The 21,156-nt window shown below is 46.6% G+C and overlaps 1 protein-coding gene across 5 annotated transcripts in view; it reads right to left on the bottom strand.

Annotated features, from left to right (window-relative positions):
* PLEKHA7 (pleckstrin homology domain containing A7) overlaps positions 1-21,156 on the bottom strand; it is a 209,295-nt gene that overhangs the window by 71,843 nt on the left and 116,296 nt on the right. For all 5 annotated transcript variants that reach the window (XM_060159596.1, XM_060159597.1, XM_060159599.1 and 2 more), the window contains one exon: positions 12,890-12,973. In XM_060159596.1, coding sequence (XP_060015579.1) covers positions 12,890-12,973 — 84 coding nt within the window. The remainder of the gene's footprint in view (positions 1-12,889; positions 12,974-21,156) is intronic.

Below are 21,156 nucleotides of genomic sequence, written 5' to 3'. Positions count from 1 at the left end.
CAGCAGCGGCAGCAGAATGACTCCACACAATCTAATCCCTATCCTTAAACAGCTCAACGCTTGTTTCCCAGACCCTGCTAACTCTAGGATCCCTAAGCCTTCCTCAGAGTGTAAGTCCCAGCATTCTATGGCTGGGTTGTCTGCTGCTCTGATGGGCAACAGGACCCAGGTAGCTGCAGTAAACTGAGGCTTTTGGCTTGAGGAGTGGAGAAAATCCGATTTGGAGGCCTGGGCCAGGGCCCTGAGTAGATGGAGATGGAGGATCCAGGCAAGACACAGCTGAGGAAGACACGCTCTGGATGTCTGTTCGCCAGGCTTACTTTTACACGGGTGCTACGAGGGAAAATCCTAGTTTCCACCCTGCAGACACGCTGCTTCCTTCAAAATCACTGCTGCTCAAAGGATAAGTGATCCTTCCCACACCCCAAGACAGAGACCTGACACCCTGTACCATTAGGGAAGTCCTTCGCGGAAGTAGCTGTGACCCCCGTGCTCTCTGAGCTGTACCAGCAGCAGGACCACTGCAGCGGGCACCAGCTTTCCAAGCGGCTGGGCCCTGCCGGATGCTTGGCAGCTGGAGGTGCAAGTCCCACCAGGGAGAAAGATCACTGGCTCCTTGTCAGCTCAGGCACTCACTCCAGATTCCCCGCCCCCGGCCTCCATCCCAGCCAGACTTTTGTTACTGCTCCCCACTCAGAGAATGTCACCACACTTAGAGTCCGCTCAGTGTTGGCAGAAGCTGTGTGCAGCACAGATAATCGCCAACCGGGGGTGGGAAGGGGCTCTGAGAGGCTGCCTTGTCCAGCCCCTGCCTCCAGACAGAACTATGCCCGAAACGTCTTCCTGGAACCTGGGCTTGCCTGACTTCAGATTTACAGAGGTTGAGACAAGGAAGGAGAGTTCTCAGGTTATCTCAGTCACTGCAGCTGTATCTCTAAGCCAAAATTCAGGACACAAAGTCCAACAGTAAGAAAGGTTTGTTCGGGATTTTATCAAGTTTAATTGGCTCCCATTTAAGACACTGATATGACGGTTATTACAGAATACTTGAGAAATATAAGAAAAAAGCTAAAACGAAAGAAAAAAATCACCATAGTCCTGTTACCCACAGAAAAGTCATTTTTAATACTTGGTATATTTACTTTCATTCTTTTTTATATGCCTGTGTTTTTTTGGGGGGGGATGTGTGCTTTTTTGTTTTTATATAATTGTGATCATACTGTGTTTACGATTTGGCATGTTGATTTTTAAACTTATTGTAATATAAACATCTTCTCCTTTCTTTTCTTTTTTTTTTTTTTGCGGTACGTGGGCCTCTCACTGTCGTGGTCTCTCCCGTTGTGGAGCACAGGCTCCGGACGCACAGTCTCAGCGGCCATGGCTCACGGGCCTAGCCGCTCTGTGGCATGTGGGATCTTCCCGGACCCGGGCACGAATCCGTGTCCCCTGCATCAGCAGGCGGACCCTCAACCACTGCACCACCAGGGAAGCCCTTCTTCTTCTTTTTTTAAAAAAATATTTATTTATTTATTTGGCTGCACCAGGTCTTAGTTGCGGCATGTGGGATCTTTAGTTGCAGCACGGGGGCCCTTAGGTGCGGCATGGGGGACCTAGTACGCTGACCAGTGATTGAACCCGGGCCCCCTGCATTGGGAGCATACAGTCTTACCCACTGGACCACCAGGGAAGTCCCTCTACTTTCTTTTAAACTCATCCATGTCATTTTAAATGACTGCATCACATTCCATCAACTAGATATGCCATCACTACTCTGTGAGACAAAGAAGAGACTATCTGGATTTGTGATTGCTCAGGAAATCCGGGACAGATGCCCACCACTTTTGCCATTTCTGCACCTTACAATCTTGAGCTCTAACTGTAGTCATCTTCCTGTATTCTAACCCCATGCCCCCTCCCTACACTAGCTTCTGGGATGCTGGCTGGCCGGGGAGCTCCTCCAGCCACAGGTGCAGGAAGAAAGATGACTTCCTTGCAGCCTTGGGTAGGTGAGGAAAGAAGGTACGACTACCACCTGGAGAGCCAGGTATGAACAGATTTCAGCTGGAAAAGGACTGTTTGTGGCCCCAACACTGAACATTAGTGAGGGATGGGACAGGGGTGGCGGGGTGAGGACAGGGAGAAACACATGAAGACAACTTCATTCTCCGTGACTATAGAGACCTCTGCTCAGCAACATCCAGAGAAAGCTGCCTTATTAGCAGACAGGACTGAAGTCCAAACTAAATCTGCCCCAGAGAGGGGACCATGTCATCTCTACAAACAGGGAGCGTGTCTTCACCAGGACTCCCCACTCAAGCAATAGACTCAACCATTACCTAGCAGTCCCTGACCTGACTCTTTGAAAGAACAAGGCGCACACAGCTACCCACCTGGCCAAGTAACAAGATCTGCATTCAGAGGATGTTCCTCTGAATCTCTTCAGCATGGGCCATGGTCTCTTAGGTCCCTCCAAGGGTGACTGTCACTTCTGGAAATCACTAGAAGTTATCTGGAATTTCAACTGGTTTAAAACAAAAAAAAAAACCAAAAAACGATGGTGGTCACCCTCGGGACACCATTTGGTATTCAAAAACGAGGATATGAAAAATGTCTCAAAAACAATTTTCTCACTTGGCTGAAAAGGTGGCTCTGATGGAAACTGCTAGAGGTCGTTGACCACATTATTTGGAGCAGGGGGAACATCAGTGGAGCATGTGTGTAGCCTCCTGAAGAGACAACTCTGAAAGGAGCAACAGTCACTTGCACGTGGGCATTCTGGCACACTTGCTCCAGCCAGTTACGTCTTACACGTGTGTTCCCCACTTAAAAGTCTGACAGGGCAGACACTGATTTGTCCTCAACTCCCCAGACTCCTGACAGGTCTTACTCAAGAACAGCGCCCTCCCCCAGAGAAGAGAAGAGGAGTCTGTGGCCCTGAGCTGAGCAGCTGTGAAGGTGGTTCGGTTCCCGGCAGCATGCCCTCAGGCACATGAGTCACACAGATGCCGACAGGCAGAGGCGACAAAAAGCTGCACACACGAGGCGAAGGCAGACTCTTAGTGTCATTCAATAAAATCTATTACCTTAAAAGCCTGTGTGCCAGGTTTCTGTGCTATCCTGAATCCCAAAGTACAGTGGGATGATTTGAACAAAGACTTCTCTTTCCTTGACTTGGGCTACATGAATGCTGATTATTTGCCGGAGGGGTGTGGGCTGAAGTTCAAAACAGTGAGCTAGAGTTTTAACTCAATTGCCTCCCCTCTGAAAAGAACAAAAGAAGTTGGAACCACACAAAAATCAGTCTGGAGAAGCCCAGGAGGAAAGTGACCTTCATTCTACTCTGAACTTCCTCAAGGATGTGTCAGGTGAACCTGGGCAGGAAGTCATTTTCTCTGTCCCTCAATTTACCCATCTACAAAAGGAGCTGCTTCTGCTTCCTACATTTCCAGGAGCAATGCATATATGCAAATGCATATAACACTGTCAGACGCAGTAAGAGAGAGAAGTTATAAATTCAGAAGCCACTCCTTTCTGCTGGGTCTGAATTTAGGTGAGTTTGGTTAATGGGCTCCTCAGCTGCCTCTCAGTCAACATCAGGAACTGGAGCAGACTGAAGCGGCGGCACAGCAAGACCCTATTGCTGTTGCAACAGGTAGGTCGCCAGGCCAAGTATCACCAACCCTTAGGGACGGGTACACAAGGTCCAGCAAGCCCAGGGACCAGGCTGTATTTGTCCAGCACCTGCTGTGTCAGGCACTTTGCCTGCATGATCTCACTTACCCTTGCAAAGCCAGTTTTACCTTCTCCATTTTGTCAAAGAGGAAACTGAGGCTCAGAGAGATTAATGACTTGCCCGAGAGAGAAGCTGGACTCCAAAACCTAGGCTTCGCCACAGAGATACCATCCCACGGCAAGTCCCAAGGTCTGGCGGAAACAGGCTTTTGCTCTTCTCAACCCCAAGAGCAACCCCCAAACCAAGAAGATCCTGGGGTGGTGGAAAGAACACGAGCCCAGAATAACGGGATCTCAACAAAGCTCTGCAGCTTACTGACTCTCCAGGAGTCACGTCACTATTCTGGGCCTCAATTTCCACTTTTGCAAAATGAGGTGAAAAGAACTCTCGTCTCACAAGGTGGTTATGTAGACTGAAATGACGCTTCGAAAACCACAAAGCCAGCACTCAACGAAAAGCACTGTTTGTCCCTGTTACCAGTGGAGACTCCAGAATTTAAATCTCAGGTTTACTTTATTTTTATTTCTAAGGCACTTCTCTCCAGAAAGCTGAAGGTACCAGACCATTAACCTCTGAACAGCAATCATTTCCTATAAACAGCCCTATAAACACCTTCGCTGGGGCTTCTTTAACGTGTAATAACCCTGTGGCTGTGGGGCTGGCCTCCCTTTCTTTCTCCAGGAGAAGGATAATGTCAAGAGTCTTCAAGGCTATGATGGGAGGTTAGGAAGCTATGAGAAATCAGGAATCTCTTACGAAGAAGACATCATTAGATGACATCTGTGTCCCATTAATTCCTAGAAAAATAGGCACCCCGGGCTTCCCTGGTGGCGCAGTGGTTGAGAATCCGCCTGTCAATGCAGGGGACACGGGTTCGAGCCCTGGTCCGGGAAGATCCCACATGCCGAGGAGCAGCTAGGCCCGTGAGCCACAACTACTGAGCCTGCGCGTCTGGAGCCTGTGCTCCGCAACAAGAGAGGCCGCGATAGAGAGAGGCCCGCGCACCGCGATGAAGAGTGGCCCCCGCTTGCCACAACTAGAGAAAGCCCTCGCACAGAAACGAAGACGCAACAAAGCCAAAAATTAATTAATTAATTAATTAATTTAAAAAAAAAGCCAAGCATTTGAAGCCCTTTTTGAAAAAAAAAAAAGAAAGAAAAATAGGCACCCCAATTCATGCTCTATCCTCAAGGATTCTACATGGAGAACTCAGCTGAGATTACCGGGTGCACGAGAACAGGCACACTCACAAACAACCAGCACAACCAGCATTTTTTAAGCCGCTCACACCCACTACCCTAAGGGGTTTGGGGAGAGCAATACACAATGAAAAGCAGGAATAAAACAAAGTTCTTGTCCCAAACAGGCAGACATCTCCACACCCCGTCTTCCCAGAGAAAGAGACACACAGACGGACCACCAGCACTCCCTGTACACACTCCCAACACCCCGGGGAAGGCTGTCTGACAGGGGTTTTCATTCAGTGACTGTGGCCTCATTACTCAGCTAAGGCTTCCTGCATTCCTTCCCCTTCACCCCCAGCTCCTCTCTTGAACACAAGCTCCCATTCCTCCCCCTACTCCACACCACCTCGGGGGCTGGAAACCAGCCCAAACGGCAGCCCAAAAGGCAGCCCTCACCAGGCACAGCAACAACCCAGAGAGCTTCGAAGGCTCCTCTCTCCCACCTTCAAACCCAAGCACTGTCCTGAACTTGGCCTGAGTCCCGCTCTGCAGAATGAGCCTGGTCTAGTCTCTTCTGCTGTCCAGGCTCCATGTCTCTGTCTATGCCGAGGGAGAACCAGACTTTGACCTCTACTGTCCTCTTCACCTTTGTTCTGCTGTTTCAGAGATGCTACAATTCTAACCCCAGCCTTTGGCAAGCCCTTTTCTAAGCAAATCCGCTCCTCCTGGATAACCAGGCAGCCACTTTACACAGTAGGAAATAGCCTTTTCTAATGGAGATCTGGGTACTTCCAAGATCGAGAGGAGGTCAAGGAGGGCAGTCACAGGAAGACAAAATCACTGTGTGAGCAGCAGCCTCCCTTCCTCACACAGCAAAGCCACCACTGCAGCATCTTCCTCAGCACAGACAGCCGGAGACGTGGTTGCTGTGTGGCAACGACTGCATCCCCAGTGCCAATGCCCTTCGAAACATCAACATCAAAAGCCAAGCCAACACCCAGGTGTCTGAAGGAACTAAGGACACCATCATCACCTCTTCCCTTACCTGTGATTGTCACCAACACCGTCTCTTAGACCAGGAAGGAAAACTGAACAGTCAAGTTTCTGCATCTGCTTGCCAGGTGTTCCCATTTTTCCTCATTTTTCTGCTGCCATGGCAACCAAATGCAACAGGCAAAGCTAGCCCAAGACTGCCAGTCTGGAAAGACAAGGTGCTGGCTGTATCAGCCACAGACAGGAACACATCAGCCTCACAGCGCGGGACTCAGCAGATGACCTACAGGACAGACTCCTTCTCCGAGCTCAGAGTTGTAGCGCACCCCCTCTGCCAACCTGGGCTCTTAATCCCTCACTGCGAGCTTTCACCAACTTGAAACTGCAGGAAGAATGGGAGACAGCCATCTCTAGCAGCAGGAGATACCCCACCCCCAGGCATAATCAGCATATGCCTTGGAGAGTCTCGCCCTGCAAGCTGCAGAGTGAACCCCCAAAGAGGTCAAAGGTCAGGAAGGTAAGTCTAACCTTCAGCAAGATAGTATCTTTTAAAGTCTTATCCTCCAAACACTACTCATGAAATTCTAAGCAATTCCAACTGTGGTTTTTTTCTAAGCAGTCCAATGAGAAAACGAAGGGCTGCTCAGACCTCAATGGAAGGAACAAGCTAAACTTCCTAGGTTGCCCAGGAAAGAAAGACAGGCCAGGCAAGGGTCCTCTCCCCTAGTTAGGAAACTCCAAGGTGATCTTGGGGGCCTTACAGCTGGCTTCTGAGCAGAGCAGGCTTCTGAACTTCCAGAGCGCATACTCTCAACCAGGCCCCACCTCGTCATCAAACGGTTAACAGAGCCTGGGGATCAGTGTACACAGCCTGCTGTCAGTCAGCCGCCAGCCTCACAGCTCCGGAATGCTTCTCTCCTCTTCCCCAAGAGCTGCAGAGGCGTCTGTCAGTGGCTTCCTGGGCATCCCAGCACTGAGGAGTAAATGCTCCTGCGCACGGCACCAACCACCAAAACCACAGCCTGGGAGTTCCCTGTGCCAAGCTTCCACCTTTATGAGGGCCCCTGGGTGTGGTCCTTTAAGCCACAAGCTTAAATCACTGAGAATCAGGAAAGAGGCCTTCAGAAGAGACCAAATGATCCAATCACTGTAACTGAAGCCCTGTAAAAACGCTTGAGGATGTTTTCTGGAGAAGAGACTACCGGGGAAGCTGGCTCCTTTCAAGCAAGCATGAAGTTATTAGATCAAATTTCATTACTACAAATACAATTATAATTAAAATTTCTAAGTAACAGTAGCCTACTTACTCAACACATTAACGCCTAAGTACAGCCAAGGAAGGGGAATGTCTCCTGAAGACCACTGAAATGAGAGGCAGTAGGTGTAGTAGTTAGAGGCACAGCATCTGCAGCCAGACTACTTGGTTTCAAATCCTAACTCTGCCACTTATTAGCTGTGTGACTTCTGGCAAGACTCTTAACCTCTCTGTGCCTCAGTAGCCATGATAATAACGTTATCTTCCTCAAAGGACTGTTGTGGAAATTAATATATGAAAAGCACTTAGAAAAGTACCTGACAATAAATCATAAGGACTCTAAGTATTAGCTATACAAATAATAATATTATCAATATTATTATTAGTGGCAAAAGCCAACTCTTATTCTAAGAAGTAGATTACTTCATTTAATGTTAAAGATGAAATTCTAGATCTTGAAACAAGGGATGATAGAAAATCTCCTTCCTAGAAAATTAGAGACTGAGCTGAAATTTGCCTGCCTTTTACTTTTACTCATTGATCTGATGCCTGCCTTTGGCAGCCACGTGATAAACATACCCCACTTCCACCTGCCAGCCCTTCTTGAAGACTTACAGCACATCCTCCTTCATCTTCTCTTTTAAAGACTAAACATGATCGGCCATAGGACAGGGTTTCCAGACCCCTTTTCATAAGGGGATTCCCCTCCTCAGGGATATCTCAATTGCTCAACATCCCCCTTGAAACTTAGTACCCAGATCAGAGCGTCTGGGGCTTGGCATGTCCCTGGGGCTCCATAAACTCAGAATGAATTAATGAAGTAGTCCACAAACACCATGGTATACCAGAACTATTCTCCCCCTTTCTCTACACATTATATTCTTATTAATGCAGCCTGGGCTTATATCAGCTCTTCCAAGAGGGATTTCCACATGCCCGTTGGCTTGGGTATGCAGGGGTCTCCCCTGGGGGTCAAGGCTGCAGGACCTGTTGACTGATACCCACCTGCCTTGGGGGTTCTAACAAAGAACTCAGTAGCATAACAGAAAAGGTGAAATGAAAAAACAAACGCTAGTCATGCAACAAAAGATGCTCGTCAGCGACAGTCTCAAAAGGTCCTGCTTCCCTTGATAAATCTGCACTGTGGGTTATTAAGTGTAGTCATTAGTGCTGACCAACAAATATTTCTGATTTCCTCCCCAGATGCCTGGTAGAAAAGCACTTCCCTGCCCCCTTGGAGTTAGGAGTGGTCATGTGACTCGCTTTAGCCAATGAGATGTGAGTGAAAGAGCCCATGCACAATTCACCAGGTTTCCCTTTTCTGGCCTTTGGCAATCATGGAAGCACAGAGATGCAGGTCCTTCAGTAAAGGTAACAGAGCTGAACCCCTCAGGGGACCTATGATGGACACATGGGGCCAAAGTGAGAACCTTAATTGTTCTAAGTCACTGAGATTTTATTTGTCGTTGTTATTACCAGAGCAGACCCTAGACTATCCTGACTGAACCTGTATGACTGAAACAGAAACTAGGACATTCAGAGTTTATGTCCTCTAGATCCACCAGATCACAGCTTTCACATTATTTCTCTTCTCCATGCTTCTAATCAGTAAGATGGGAAACAATCTTTTGGTGGGCATGCACCTGGTACACCAAACAGCTCAGGTGAGCCCCACCTGCCAGCAGTGCGGGAGATGGGTTATCTGTTCACATCAGTAATGCTCTAAAGGAAGTCACCATGGAGAATGTTTTTTTTTCTTCTCACAGGATAAGGAATCCCAAGATTATCTGACTAAAATCCATCTGAGATTGCCACTGCAGCCCAAAGAATGATGGGTTATCTGGAGGAGACTTAAGGATAAATAGAAGAATCTGGGAGTAATTCAGGAGGGATGGGAACAGCAGGTGGTTTAAATCAGTGGTTCTCAAACTCTTACCAGAATCAGAATCACCTGAAGGCTTGTTAAAACACAGTTTATGGGGGTCCTACCTCCAGAATCTCTGATTCAGTAGGTCTGGGGTGGGGCTTGAGAACTGCATCCCTAACAAGTTCCCAGGGGATGCTGGTTCAGAGACCACACTTTGAGAACCACCGCTCTAGAAGTGGTGAAACCGAGGCAGAGGCTCTGGCGAGAGGAGTCAATGTGACCGTAACAGACTTTTGGAGAAGGAAAAGAAAAGAGCCAGTTTTCCTTTTTCTACCCAACACATTAATCTGAGAGCTGATATAAAGACGAAAAAGGTCATCTCAGCCTTTTTTTTCTCACCACATAACACACTACACAACAAAATTAAGCTCCTCTAAAGGGAACAAAGTGGAAATCATACTCCTTAGCACAGTTTTTAAAAATGGTTATTGGGAAGGCAAATCATGCCTCACTCACCCTCCGGAGCTCCCCCAGGATTTACCTGGAGGAAAAGCCAAGTCTATTTGGAGAGAGGAAGCAATTTGGATAATTGGCTGCAACCTCCCTCTCCAACCTTATCTCTCCTTCACAAACCTCCATTACATGTCAGTCTTCTGGAAGGCTGCCTATCTCCACTTTATTGAGTTGTTTTTCTGGGGTTTTATCTTGCTCCTTCATCTGGTACATAGTCCTCTGCCTTTTCATTTTATCTATCTTTCTGTGAATGTGGTTCTCATTCCACAGGCTGCAGGATTGTAGTTCTTCTTGCTTCCGCTGTCTGCCCTCTGGTGGATGTATAGGGTAATGCCTTATTTCTGCTAGTGTTGGAGGGTCTCCTGCAGAGGCGGGAGGCAGCTGTGGCTCACCATGGGGACAAGGACACTAGTGGCAGAAGTTCTGGGAAGTGGCATGTCAGTCTTCTTGCCAAGGCTGGTCACACTTCCCTCAGCTGTGAATGACCCTCACACTCGTGCACACTTATCTTCTCCTATCTAAATCTTACCCCTTCCTCCAGTTTAGGGCCAGACACTTCAAGAAAGTCTTCCCTCTCTTTCGTCCCCATCATAGCCAATCAATCACCAAGTCCTGTCAATTTTACCTCCCAAGTATCTCCAGAATCCACTTTGTGCTCTTCGTTTTTCATTCTAACTCAACTAGTATAGATTCCCCATGCTCTCCCCTCTCCGTCTTTGCACAAGTTGTTCACCTTGACTGGACAGGTCTCAATTTAAACAACATCCTTTCCCAGCATGGAGAGGCCTTCCACAATCCCTGAGCCAGGTTAGAGCTCTCTTTTATCAACTCCCATTGAACCCTATGTTCCCTCTATCCTGAACATTTATCACATTTGTGATATCTTGTTTAATTATCTTCCCTGCTCAACCGTAAGCTCTTCACAGACAGGATCACATTTGTCTTGTTTGCTGCTATAACTGCAGAGTCTGGCATAGCCCCTGACACATGTAGGCACTGACTAAGTATTCAATGAATAAGTGCAGCAATTACCACATCAGTTCATAGGAATCATCCCTTCCTCTCAACGCCTAAAGCACATTCTGTCTGCTTCAAGGAATGTCTGGCCATATAGTTGTACCCATCATCTGAAATGAGCAAGCACCCCTTATGACATTCAGGAAACGGGATCTAGAGGGAAAAAGTGACCCTTGAAAAGAAGGAATATCTTTTCCTTGGAAACTGGATGGAATTGAGATTAGCTGCAGAGATATTTTGGTAGGATAAAGAGGCTACCTTCTCAGAAGTAAGTGGTCAAGGGATAAAGTCTTCTGTTAACAATGAGAAAAAGGATGTGTGTGACAGAGGTGTTTAGTGATGGAAAGTGTGCATTTCCCCAGAAGCTCTTATTAAAGTTGGTAACTTCTCAAGCTAAATGTTCTGATGGATTCTACATCCAGACCTTTAATAATGAGAGGCGCCCGTGTCTCCTGGATGCTTAAGGAGGGGGGCTGAACTCAATAACCTCCCAAGAGCTTCTAACCTTCAGGATTCTATAAACAAACTCATTCCAACCTGGAATTCGGAGAATCCACATTCTGGCTTTGTCTTTACACAGCAGGTCTTTTTCAATGTAGGAGACAAGACAATCTTTACCTTGCATCCCCTCTTTCTCTAATAGTATTAATGCTTTCAAAGTCAAACACCCCCCAACCCCCCACAAGCCCCACAGTCTGGCTGTCATGTCCTGTGGGCCACAAGCACCAAAATAACTGAGCAAACAGCTTCTGACTAGGGCAAGGGTTAGACCTGACCAAAAAGAGATCAGGCTGGGATGGCATCCTGGCTTTTCTACTTCTAGCCAGGCAACTTTGGGCAAGTGACGTGACTTCTTTGGGTCTTAGTATCTTCGTCTCTAAAATGGTGATGATAGTCTACTTCTCAGGATTATTGTATTAAATGAGATATGCATATAAAAATCCCCAGCACAGAGTAAACATGCAAGGAATGTCAGTATGATCATAATTACAGATTTCTAGTTTTAAAAGTTCTGTTGGATAATGATTCTAAGCTGAAAACACTATTGAGATGAAATAATATGTTCGGAATTTGCTTCAAAATAATCCAGGGGTGAGGGAGAGGGTACAGATAAAATAAAATCAGCCATGTTTTGGAAACTGTTGAAGATGGGTAATGAATATATCGGATTTATTACTGTATCTCTCTACTTTTGTATATGTTTGAAATTTTCCGTGTTAGTTTAAAAGTTTAAGTACTGAGAAAGGGAATGCTGTAAAAATATAAATACTGATAATTTAAGATTATATTTGAACATATCTAGGTGATTGAACAGAAGAAAAATGATTTGAAGGGGGGGGGGGAACGCTTGGGAATTCCCTGGCGGTCCAGTGGCTAGGACTCCGCATTTTCACTGCCGAGGGATTGGGTTCAATCCGTGGTCATGGAAATAAGATCCCACAAGCCGTGTATTGCGGCCAAAAAAAAAATTTTATATATATATATATATATATATATATACATATATATATACACACACACACACACACATTATACATATATTATATGTATGTGTGTGTATATTTTTTTTTAAAGAAAAAAAAGAAAAATGCTTAAAGCCAACATCTCTATTAGTTTCTCAGACAGAATTGTTTTCTTCAAACAGAGCTATCTCAAATGATCAGAAGGGAACACAGACACTTGGCACACATTTCTCTGCCTTCATTTTTGGGAGGACACCTCCCCAAAATGTATGCGTGAGCTGTACATGCATTTTTAAGCAGACAAGCCCTGGGTGGTACAAACTACCTCTGAGCACCCCAGAGGCCCTGGTGAAATGGGACTGAGGGGCAAGACGGTGCCCGTGTTAGGGAAAGCAAGCAGAAAGGACTCAAAATGTTCAGGGACAATGGGGGCCACCAGCCCTCCTCTCTTCTAAGCCCTGGCTTTGGGCTCCTATATGAGGCCTCCTCAGGAGGTTGGTTCAGCCGGACCTGAGGCTGATTTAAGGTACTCTCACAACAGGTGAGTGGGTCCTCTCAGAGCACAGCTAGTGTGTTAGGTGACGCTTGAGGGGAAAGGGATCATTCGGGTAAAGGGAGCTATGAAGAGGCTCTGACAATAACCATCACAGCACATCCCCATATCATCTCCCTGCTTCCACATCTACCCGCTGAAAGAAGTCTAGAGACTGACAAACAAAATTCTCGAGTTTCACCTTGAATCAAACAACCCACGTCAAGCCCCTACGTCTGAGAGAGAAAACAGTCCAACAAGCTTTGTTTTAAGCAAATGCCTTTAAGCTCCCAAGCTGTGCCTGGAAAAGGAGAATATACAAATGTACTTACTCTTCTTGAAGAATAAATTCGCTATTTTCTGGAGAAAACTGCCCACTCACAGGATGTCTGAAGGCTGTGGTCTGCTGGTTATGGCTAAAGAGAAAGAGAGATAATGAATGAGAAATCCTGTGAATGGAAAGGCTCACAGACACAACAATAGGTCATTAATGTCTGAGGACCCCTGGTCAACACAGACTCCTCCCAGGGTAAGACCACTCCAGAAGCCAGCTGCACTGAAAAACCAAAAACTTCCAGCTCAGGCGCCAAAGCTCACCTAAGACGTGGGGATTTCAATTCTAGGCAAGTCTTGCCTCCAAGACAGCACTGTATCTTAGAGAGAGAGTCCATGAAGGGCTAACTCCAAGAAACTGACTCACTCAGCGCAAGTTACTTTAAGATGGCACGAGCTGAAAACAAGAATGAACGAAAGCAGATGGCACTTGCAACAGCTTCCAAAACCCATGAACCAGGAAAAGAATCCTAAGAATTAACATCCACCCAGAAAAATCTATCTTCTTAAAATTCTTCTCCCTACTACAAAATGTCTTCGCTTCAGTGATGGGATATAAATGTATGGGCATGTCTCTGCAACATGACCTGTACAATTTCAACACTGTGGAGTTTCTATCACCCTTTTGAAGTGAGAAGGGATCAGCTTCCACGCCGAGTTGACAGACACAACCGAAGTGTGTAGGTGTTTTGTGTATTCATAAAGGCTGCCTGGTTCTTTGAAAGGAAGGAGGAGTTGGCTCTAGAGGCTGCTGCTCTGATCCACACGAATAAACTAACCTAACCTCCTTTTTCTATTCTTTAAACAATATGGTTTATGTTAAAATGTTTTTCTCAATCGCAAAATCATAGTTGTTTTAGAAATTTTAGAAAATATAGAAAGAAAAAAGGTCACCCATGATCTCACCACCTAGAGATATACCTGGGTTTCTTCTCTTTCCTAGCTTTCTTTTTTTTTATCATTTTATTTTAAAAAATATGATTTTACTGTATTTAGAAATCTGTATCCTGCTTTTTTCACATCCAATTAACATAGACAATTTCCTATGTCATTAAGATGTCTTCATTTGAAATAGGTGAATAATAAATAGTCTTATCATATAGATGTAAAATTTTTACTGGCCATCTGTGTGCCAGGTACTGCCTGAGGTGCTAGAGATACAGAGTGAACAAAAAAGTCCTTACCCCGCAGTGCTTACCTTCTAGAAAGATTTACATTCTTCTAATGCTGGACATTTTAGGTGCTTCCCCTACCCCACCCCCACTATTATAGTCAATATATCTTTGCATTTATGGGCTTTTTCTGCAATTCAAATTATTTCCTTGGGTTAAAGTCCCAGAAGTAACATTACTAAATCAAAGGGCATGGTCATTTTTTAAGGCTCCTTATACAGACGGTTAAAATGCTTTTTCTTGTCAGAGTCAACATATCATCTCAGTTCGATAGTGTTAAGATATCAGCCCCATCCCCAAACTGAGCCCTGACTCACCCCAGAGATTAGTAGGTTTAAATGAGCATAGCATAAAGGTTAAAAAAACAAAAAAACAAACAAAAAAGCCTCTAAGCCTACAAAGTTTGCCTTACTCTGCCCTGGAGCTGTCAGAGCGTCCTGCGTCTGGTGGCTGGGTAAAGCTGGCACTGAGATCTGAGCAGCCTGAATCCTAATAAGCCCTAGGTGAAATAGGCAGAGCTATCAGGCCAGTCTGCTCCCTGGCCCTGCAACTGCACACCACCCCTAGCACCCCCGCAACCCTCCCAACCACTGCCGGCCTCCGAATTCCCAGCTTCTGGCTCCAGGCAAAGCCCTTGGAATCCTATGACCTCATCTGGCAGGCAGCAGACTGTTCTTCCAAAAAAAAATAGAGTTGAGGAATGAGCGTCTGGATAAGGATGAGAAGCAGGCCCCCATAACACCAATTTCAGAAATCCTTGCATTGTGTTCATGGGTTAGGCTTTATTTGCACCCAGTTTCTTTTAGCCATCTCCATTCACCAGGGAATTTGAAAACATTCTACCTAAGCCTGCCTCATTTCTACCTAGAGGAAAAAAAAAAAATGCTCTGATCATAATGGGAATAACAATAATTCCTAACCACGATTACCTCTACAAAGCCTTTTCTTACACATCTTAACTATTAACACCGTCGACCCCTGTTTTATGAATGAGGAAATGGCTCAGAGAGGTTAAGAGACTTGCTCTAGATAACTTTGTCAATAAGTGATAAGACTGGGCCATGAATCCAGGTCTTCAATTTCTAAATTCGATGCTCTTTGCATGCTAACCTGCTGTCCCCTTCCCTTAGGAGTCTGTGGGGCTGGCAGCTTCCTGGTCAAGATCAGAAGTCCCTAAAGTCAAGGCATCTGAAAAACAGCAGCATCTACTGCTACCTCCTCTCCCTCCCCTTATGCCCAGGGCCAAACTTCTGAATGACACCACCTGTGTGCACTCAGTAGCCCCCCCAAACAGCCTTTGGTCCTATGCCAAGGTCAGCCTGGTGAATCTCTGGTAGGTGTGAGCAAAGAGCAAACCTTCTATGTGCTTGGAGCAGCAGCCGGCATCCAGCAATGCCTTCATACACACTGTACAACCTGAATAGCAACTCCTGGGCTCCCCACACCCAACTTGTACCAGCTTAAATAAGCCCAGGGTCTTGGGTAAATGAACCCTGAGCTGGAAGGTGTAGGCACTGTGATGATTTTCACATTCTAACATTAGAAGAAAGATAGTTTTTTTAAGTGGACAAAAATATAGCTGTCATTTGATCAGACCTAGAGGCAGCTCCTCAGCCTTCCTTCCCTAATATGGACGCTGCCCTTTTTGCTAAAAACAATTATCAACCACAGCACCATCACCACCATTTCCTGCATTTACATGAAGTTTTAAGTGTGGTCACATTCATTATTGTATTTGACCCTCCCAAGTACCCACTGAGGTAGGCAGCACAGATATTTTTATTCCTATATTATGCAAAAATAAATGAAGCTGTGGGTCACGGGATGTTATTGGAAGACTAAATTAAAAAAAAGGACTCAATACATTGAGAAAAGAGATGAATCAAAGCAATGCCTCCTGGGGGACTTCCCTGGTGGTCCAGTGGCTAAGACTTCGAGCTCCCAATGCAGAGGGGCCCAGGTTCGATCTATGGTCAGGGAACTAGATCCCACATGACACAAGTAAGAGTTTGCACGCTGCAACTAAAGATCCCACGTGGCGCAACGAAGATCCCACGTACAGCAATGAAGACCCGATGCAGCCGAATAAATAATTAAATAAAATTTTTAAAAAGTAGTAATGCCTCCTGAATACTGAGGTCTTAAAATTCGATGGTTTCTGATCAAACTCGCCCAGCTTGCTAATGGCAGAGCTTCTGGTTCAGCACTTTTTGGCAAAGGAAGAAGAGTTAGGTCCTTGGACTATTTCATTCAATCTGCCTAAACACCCAGCAGGGCAGGCTGTGTTTCGTTACATCAAGCCACAGGTGAGGAAAGGCCCAGAAAGGGGAAATGACATGCCCACAACAGTCAGCTCCTGTGCTCCTGCACCCACCACCTTTCTGATCTCTTTCTACCACTCCAGGCTCACCTTCACCAAATGGAGGTTGCCTATGGAACGCTAGATTCCCCCACCCATTGGGAGATTGCAAAGTCCTCTGACTTTTCCTGCTGTCCTTAACTCCTCAGCCCAAAAGCCCCCAGCCTGCCCCATTTCCTAACTTTTGATTTTCTAAAACCCATGAAGAATCTCATGTCCTATGACCCTATCTTAAGATGAAGTTAGCAGGCACAGACAAATCCCCTGAAATACCTGTTCTTAAACCTGAATTGCCACCTTGCTCCCTGACAGTGATGTAGGTGACCCGGCCGGGAGCCAGGTGGCTGGTTTCAGTGGAGCACAGAAACTCTCTCTCCTCCATACAAGGGCTTCTGTTGCATTTCAGACTACTGAGAAAGTAACTCGGCAAATGAGGTAGAGCAGAACCTAGCCTTTATTTTCAGATCCCACTCTTCCTCCCAGGAGCAGCCCTCCAGGTTGAAGGGCAGCCAGGCTCACCTGTGAGAGGACCAGGGAGCACGGGTGGAAGATGGCAGGGAAGGACAAGCCCCATAAAGGCGGGCCATGGGTAACCATCCACGTAAACAAGCACGTCTTCACAAGCCCTGGGCTGGAAGGACTTGGGTTAGGCCCTCAAGAAGTATGACAGCCAACACAGGAGACTTGGTAAGAGAACAGAGTGAGGGCCAGGGAGAACCGGAGACTGATTTGAGCTCACTGGAAGGAAGAACCCACCTACAGCCGCAGACAGGGCTAGTCAAAATGTAAATGAGTCCTACAGTTTCTTGCAACATTTTTGCAAGATTAATTCTTCCATTCATACAGATTTTGACTATAACGTGAACAGTGACTCTGGTTGGTTAAACATAAAGGTTCCAATTTACTTAGCACAGCCATTGTTTCTGGCATGGCAAGAAGTTCTGAATGGTGCTCAAGAGTGGAGGTCGGAGCAGCCTGGTAAATCTGCTTTTCTGACAGTGGTGGTATTGGTATGCTGAGAGCGTGACAGATCTGCTCTGCCAGCACGAGCTCTTATCTGGCCCCTGCTATAAAGAGCAGAAGAGACAACTTAAAATGTAAGGAAAGCATCCGGCCTTGAAGCCCACGGGGGGGACTCTATCAAGGCTCTGCTCATTGGTATGCCTGGCGGCACCTGCCACTCTGGACCTTCTGGCTCCTCAGTACAGCTCTCAGAATGCTGTAAACGAGCCACCCTACAGACATCGAGCCACAGTCAGCACTGCCTCCAGACTTGTTGCGGCACTTACTATCTTTGTTCTGAATCCCAGTGTCTCCAGAAAGCCAAGGTTCCAAGTAACCTACTAATACTCCCAGTTAGGTCCCCGAATTAATAACCCAAAAACACAAGAAATTGCCTCCCCGCCTTCAGCTCCCATGTGGGCTGCAGAGTAAAGAGACAGCGGCCAACAGTCGAAATGGCATCTCTACATTCCCCCAACACTTCTTAAGAAACATTTGTTTTATTTTACTTAACACTTTTACAAAATTGCTCATTTAGTAAAAAGTGTCACCGCTATTCGTGTGGCATTTCCTAAGGGGGCTGAGGACGTTACTGAAGTGGTCTTTGGAGCTTGCACTATTTGAAAATGTCAAGCAGCTCGCTGCACACTGGCATGACTCTGACAGGTCCTCCTTCCAGAAGCATGGGAATCAGGCCTTGGCAAGACAACATATGGTCCCCATCCTCTCTCCAGGTGAGTGCCACCAACACAGTATTAACCAGCCTCCTTCAATATCCACCCTCGGCAACAAGTCAGCCCAGAGTCCTGGGGTCAGAAGACCTGGGTTCAAACCAGAACAAGCCACCTCAGGTCTCTGAGCCTCATTTCATCCATTTGCAAATAGGAAATAATAATATCCTTCCAAAAGGTTGTTGTGAGGATATATGAAAGGGCATCACACAACGCCTAGCATACAAAAGGTACTCAATTCATGTTTGTTGAAGCCGGCTGTGTCTTTTTTTTTTTTTTTTAATTTGTTTTTTGGTTGTGTTTGGTCTTCGTTGCTGCATACGGGCTTTCTCTAGTTGCAGTGAGCGAGGGCTACTCTTCGTTGCGGTACGCGGACTCTAGGTGCGCAGGCTTCAGTAGTTGTGGCTCGAGGGCTCTAGAGCGCAGGCTCAGTAGTTGTGGCACACGGGCTTAGCTGATCCGTGGCATGTAGGATCTTCCCGGACCAGGGATCGAACCCGTGTCCCCTGCATTGGCAGGCGGATTCTTAACCACTGCGCCACCAGGGAAGTCCCCTGGCTGTGTCTCGGCAATGGCAATGACTAACAGGCATCTAAATTTTAACAGGGCAAAAATAGAAAGAATCTCTTCCCCTCACTCCCACCAAATCCAATACTCCTCCTCCAGGTTCCCCTATGTCCGTTATCAGCATCGCTATCCAACAACCTAGGAGTCGTCCTCCACTCCTTTACCTTAACCGCTACACAGCATATGTTCGCAAGTCCTATTGCCTCCATCTAAAAAACATACTCTGATCTCATACGCTTCTTTTCATGTCTACAGCCAGCACACTAGTCCTCACAACAGCCACCTAACTGCTCTCCTGCTTCCACCCTGGCCTCTGTACCACCCACCCTACTCATCAAAAGCCTGACGGATCTTTTAAAATGTCAGTTAGATCACACACACTCCTCCTTTCAACCCTACAACAGCTCCACATCACACACAGAGTAAAATTCAAGCTCCTTACCTTGGCTTACAAGATCCTAGATGATCTGACCCCTGCCTAGCTCCATCCTCTTCTTGCACCACCCTCCTCCATCCCCATCCTGCTCTGGCCACATCGGTCTCCTTTCTGCTCCCTGAATACCAAGCTCTCTCTTACTTAACAACCTTTGTACTGGATGCTCTTCCCCTTACTTTCTAACTGGTTCCTTGTCATTCAGACCTCAACAGAATTATCATCTCAGAGCCCTTCCCAACCACCCACTGAAGTAGGCTCCCAGTCACTTCATATCACATCACCCTATTTTAATTGTTACTGTTATTTTTCTTACTTATGTCTGTGTTTGCTGATCATCAGTAACCCAAACTAACAGTGTATTCCAGGAGAGCAAGGACCTTGCCTGTCTTTTTACTGCTATTATCAGCTTGTAACAGAGTCTGGCTCTGTGATATGTGCTGAATGAATGAATGAGAAATAATGATGAAGGAGACTCCTACTTTAAAGCGAGGCCATGCCTCCAAATACGCTAGCTAACCCTCCTGAAGTCTGGACTTGGATCACAGACAGACAAAAACAAGGGTCATAAGCCATCAAAAGGCAGTGGCTTCTGCTCTTACCACCTGAGGAAGGAAGCATCAGACACCAACATAGTAAGAATGCTTAATCCTTGGCTCTCTCCCAACTGTGTTACAATGTAACTTGGAGAAATTAACCCTCCCCTGCAACTCCCCTCCCCCTCACTGCTGCAAAGGAGAAGTAGTACACTTGGCAGAGAGAATCAAAGAATGGAATGCAAACACCCTAGAGGCAATTACTGAGTGATTAAAAACACACAGGAGGATAATACAAACATCACCTGTATCTCCTTTTTGTGAACTTGGAGAGTATTTGGTGTGAAACCTACAATTTGGTGACTGGCTATATGCTCTCACGTTGCTCTCTACTGTTTCATGTGTGTTTGCTCTCCTTCCCCTCTCCCCCTACCTCCAGTAAGATCCTAAGTTCCCACAGGGCTGGGGGCAGTCATTCACTGATTTCTCATGTAGCTCCTGCAGCACAGAACAGCAATACCATGGAGCAGGCACTTGAAGTCCTTTATCTGAACAGCCTGAGCACAAACACACGCCACCTTCAGGGAGAGGCTGTGCAGAACCGCTCTCGTTTTCTGGTTTCAGCAGCCCAAGGATCACACATGCCCCAGAGAGAGTTGGGGAGGCAGGGGCCCCCAGGCCCTGACAAAGGATCCTACACCCAGGCTAGGAGACTCGACCAGCCCTGGGGAGCACGGTGCAGACCAAGGAAGGGCCTTCCCCACTTCCACACTGTCCACAGTTGACTCACTCACACACCCAACTAGGCAAAGACACTGAAATGCTGCCAAACCTCAGACCCACCACCCAGAGGGGCAGTCAGTACCTGTTCTCCTTGCCCAAAGGTGCCAAAAGGGGCTGAGCCTGGCACAGACAGAGCTGGCTGGGCTCAAGGGAGTCACAGAATTAACTGAGTTAACTGGAAGCTCTCACATCTTGCAAGAGGGAGGTCTCTCCTTTCCAAACACTGAATTTAACAGACCGAAATCTTCCATCATGATCTGAAAAGATCTATGTTTCATTAGGCTCTCCACTCAGTGGCCAGCTCATTTCATAAATTACCTCTTCTGACCCAGTAACCCACACTGCAAGCCTCTCTTCTCCCCAAGCCCCAACATGGGGCTCCAATACTTAGGATTGATGGTTAATAGGAAGTTTTAATTGTGGCTCCACAGGACTTCAATAACCATGAAAAGACTAAAGCCAAACTCCTGACTGAATGAGGAAATCAAACCCAGATAGCCTCCCCTCCCCTAACTCTTTTTTTAAAGGAAGTTGGCAGAGAAGCAATGTAATAGGAGCCGAGGTACCAGCTCTGTTACTACCAACTAGTTTCACACCCCTGAGCAAACACACAACCTCTCTGGCTCTTAGTTTCCTCATCTGTCCAATGAGGGGCTTAGACTCTCCATCAAGGCCACACGCAG

The sequence above is a fragment of the Lagenorhynchus albirostris genome, chromosome 9 (assembly GCF_949774975.1).
Source record: "Lagenorhynchus albirostris chromosome 9, mLagAlb1.1, whole genome shotgun sequence".
Lineage (NCBI taxonomy): Eukaryota > Metazoa > Chordata > Mammalia > Artiodactyla > Delphinidae > Lagenorhynchus > Lagenorhynchus albirostris.
Note: the sequence above shows the minus strand (reverse complement) of the source record. Positions and strands in the feature narration are given on the sequence as shown.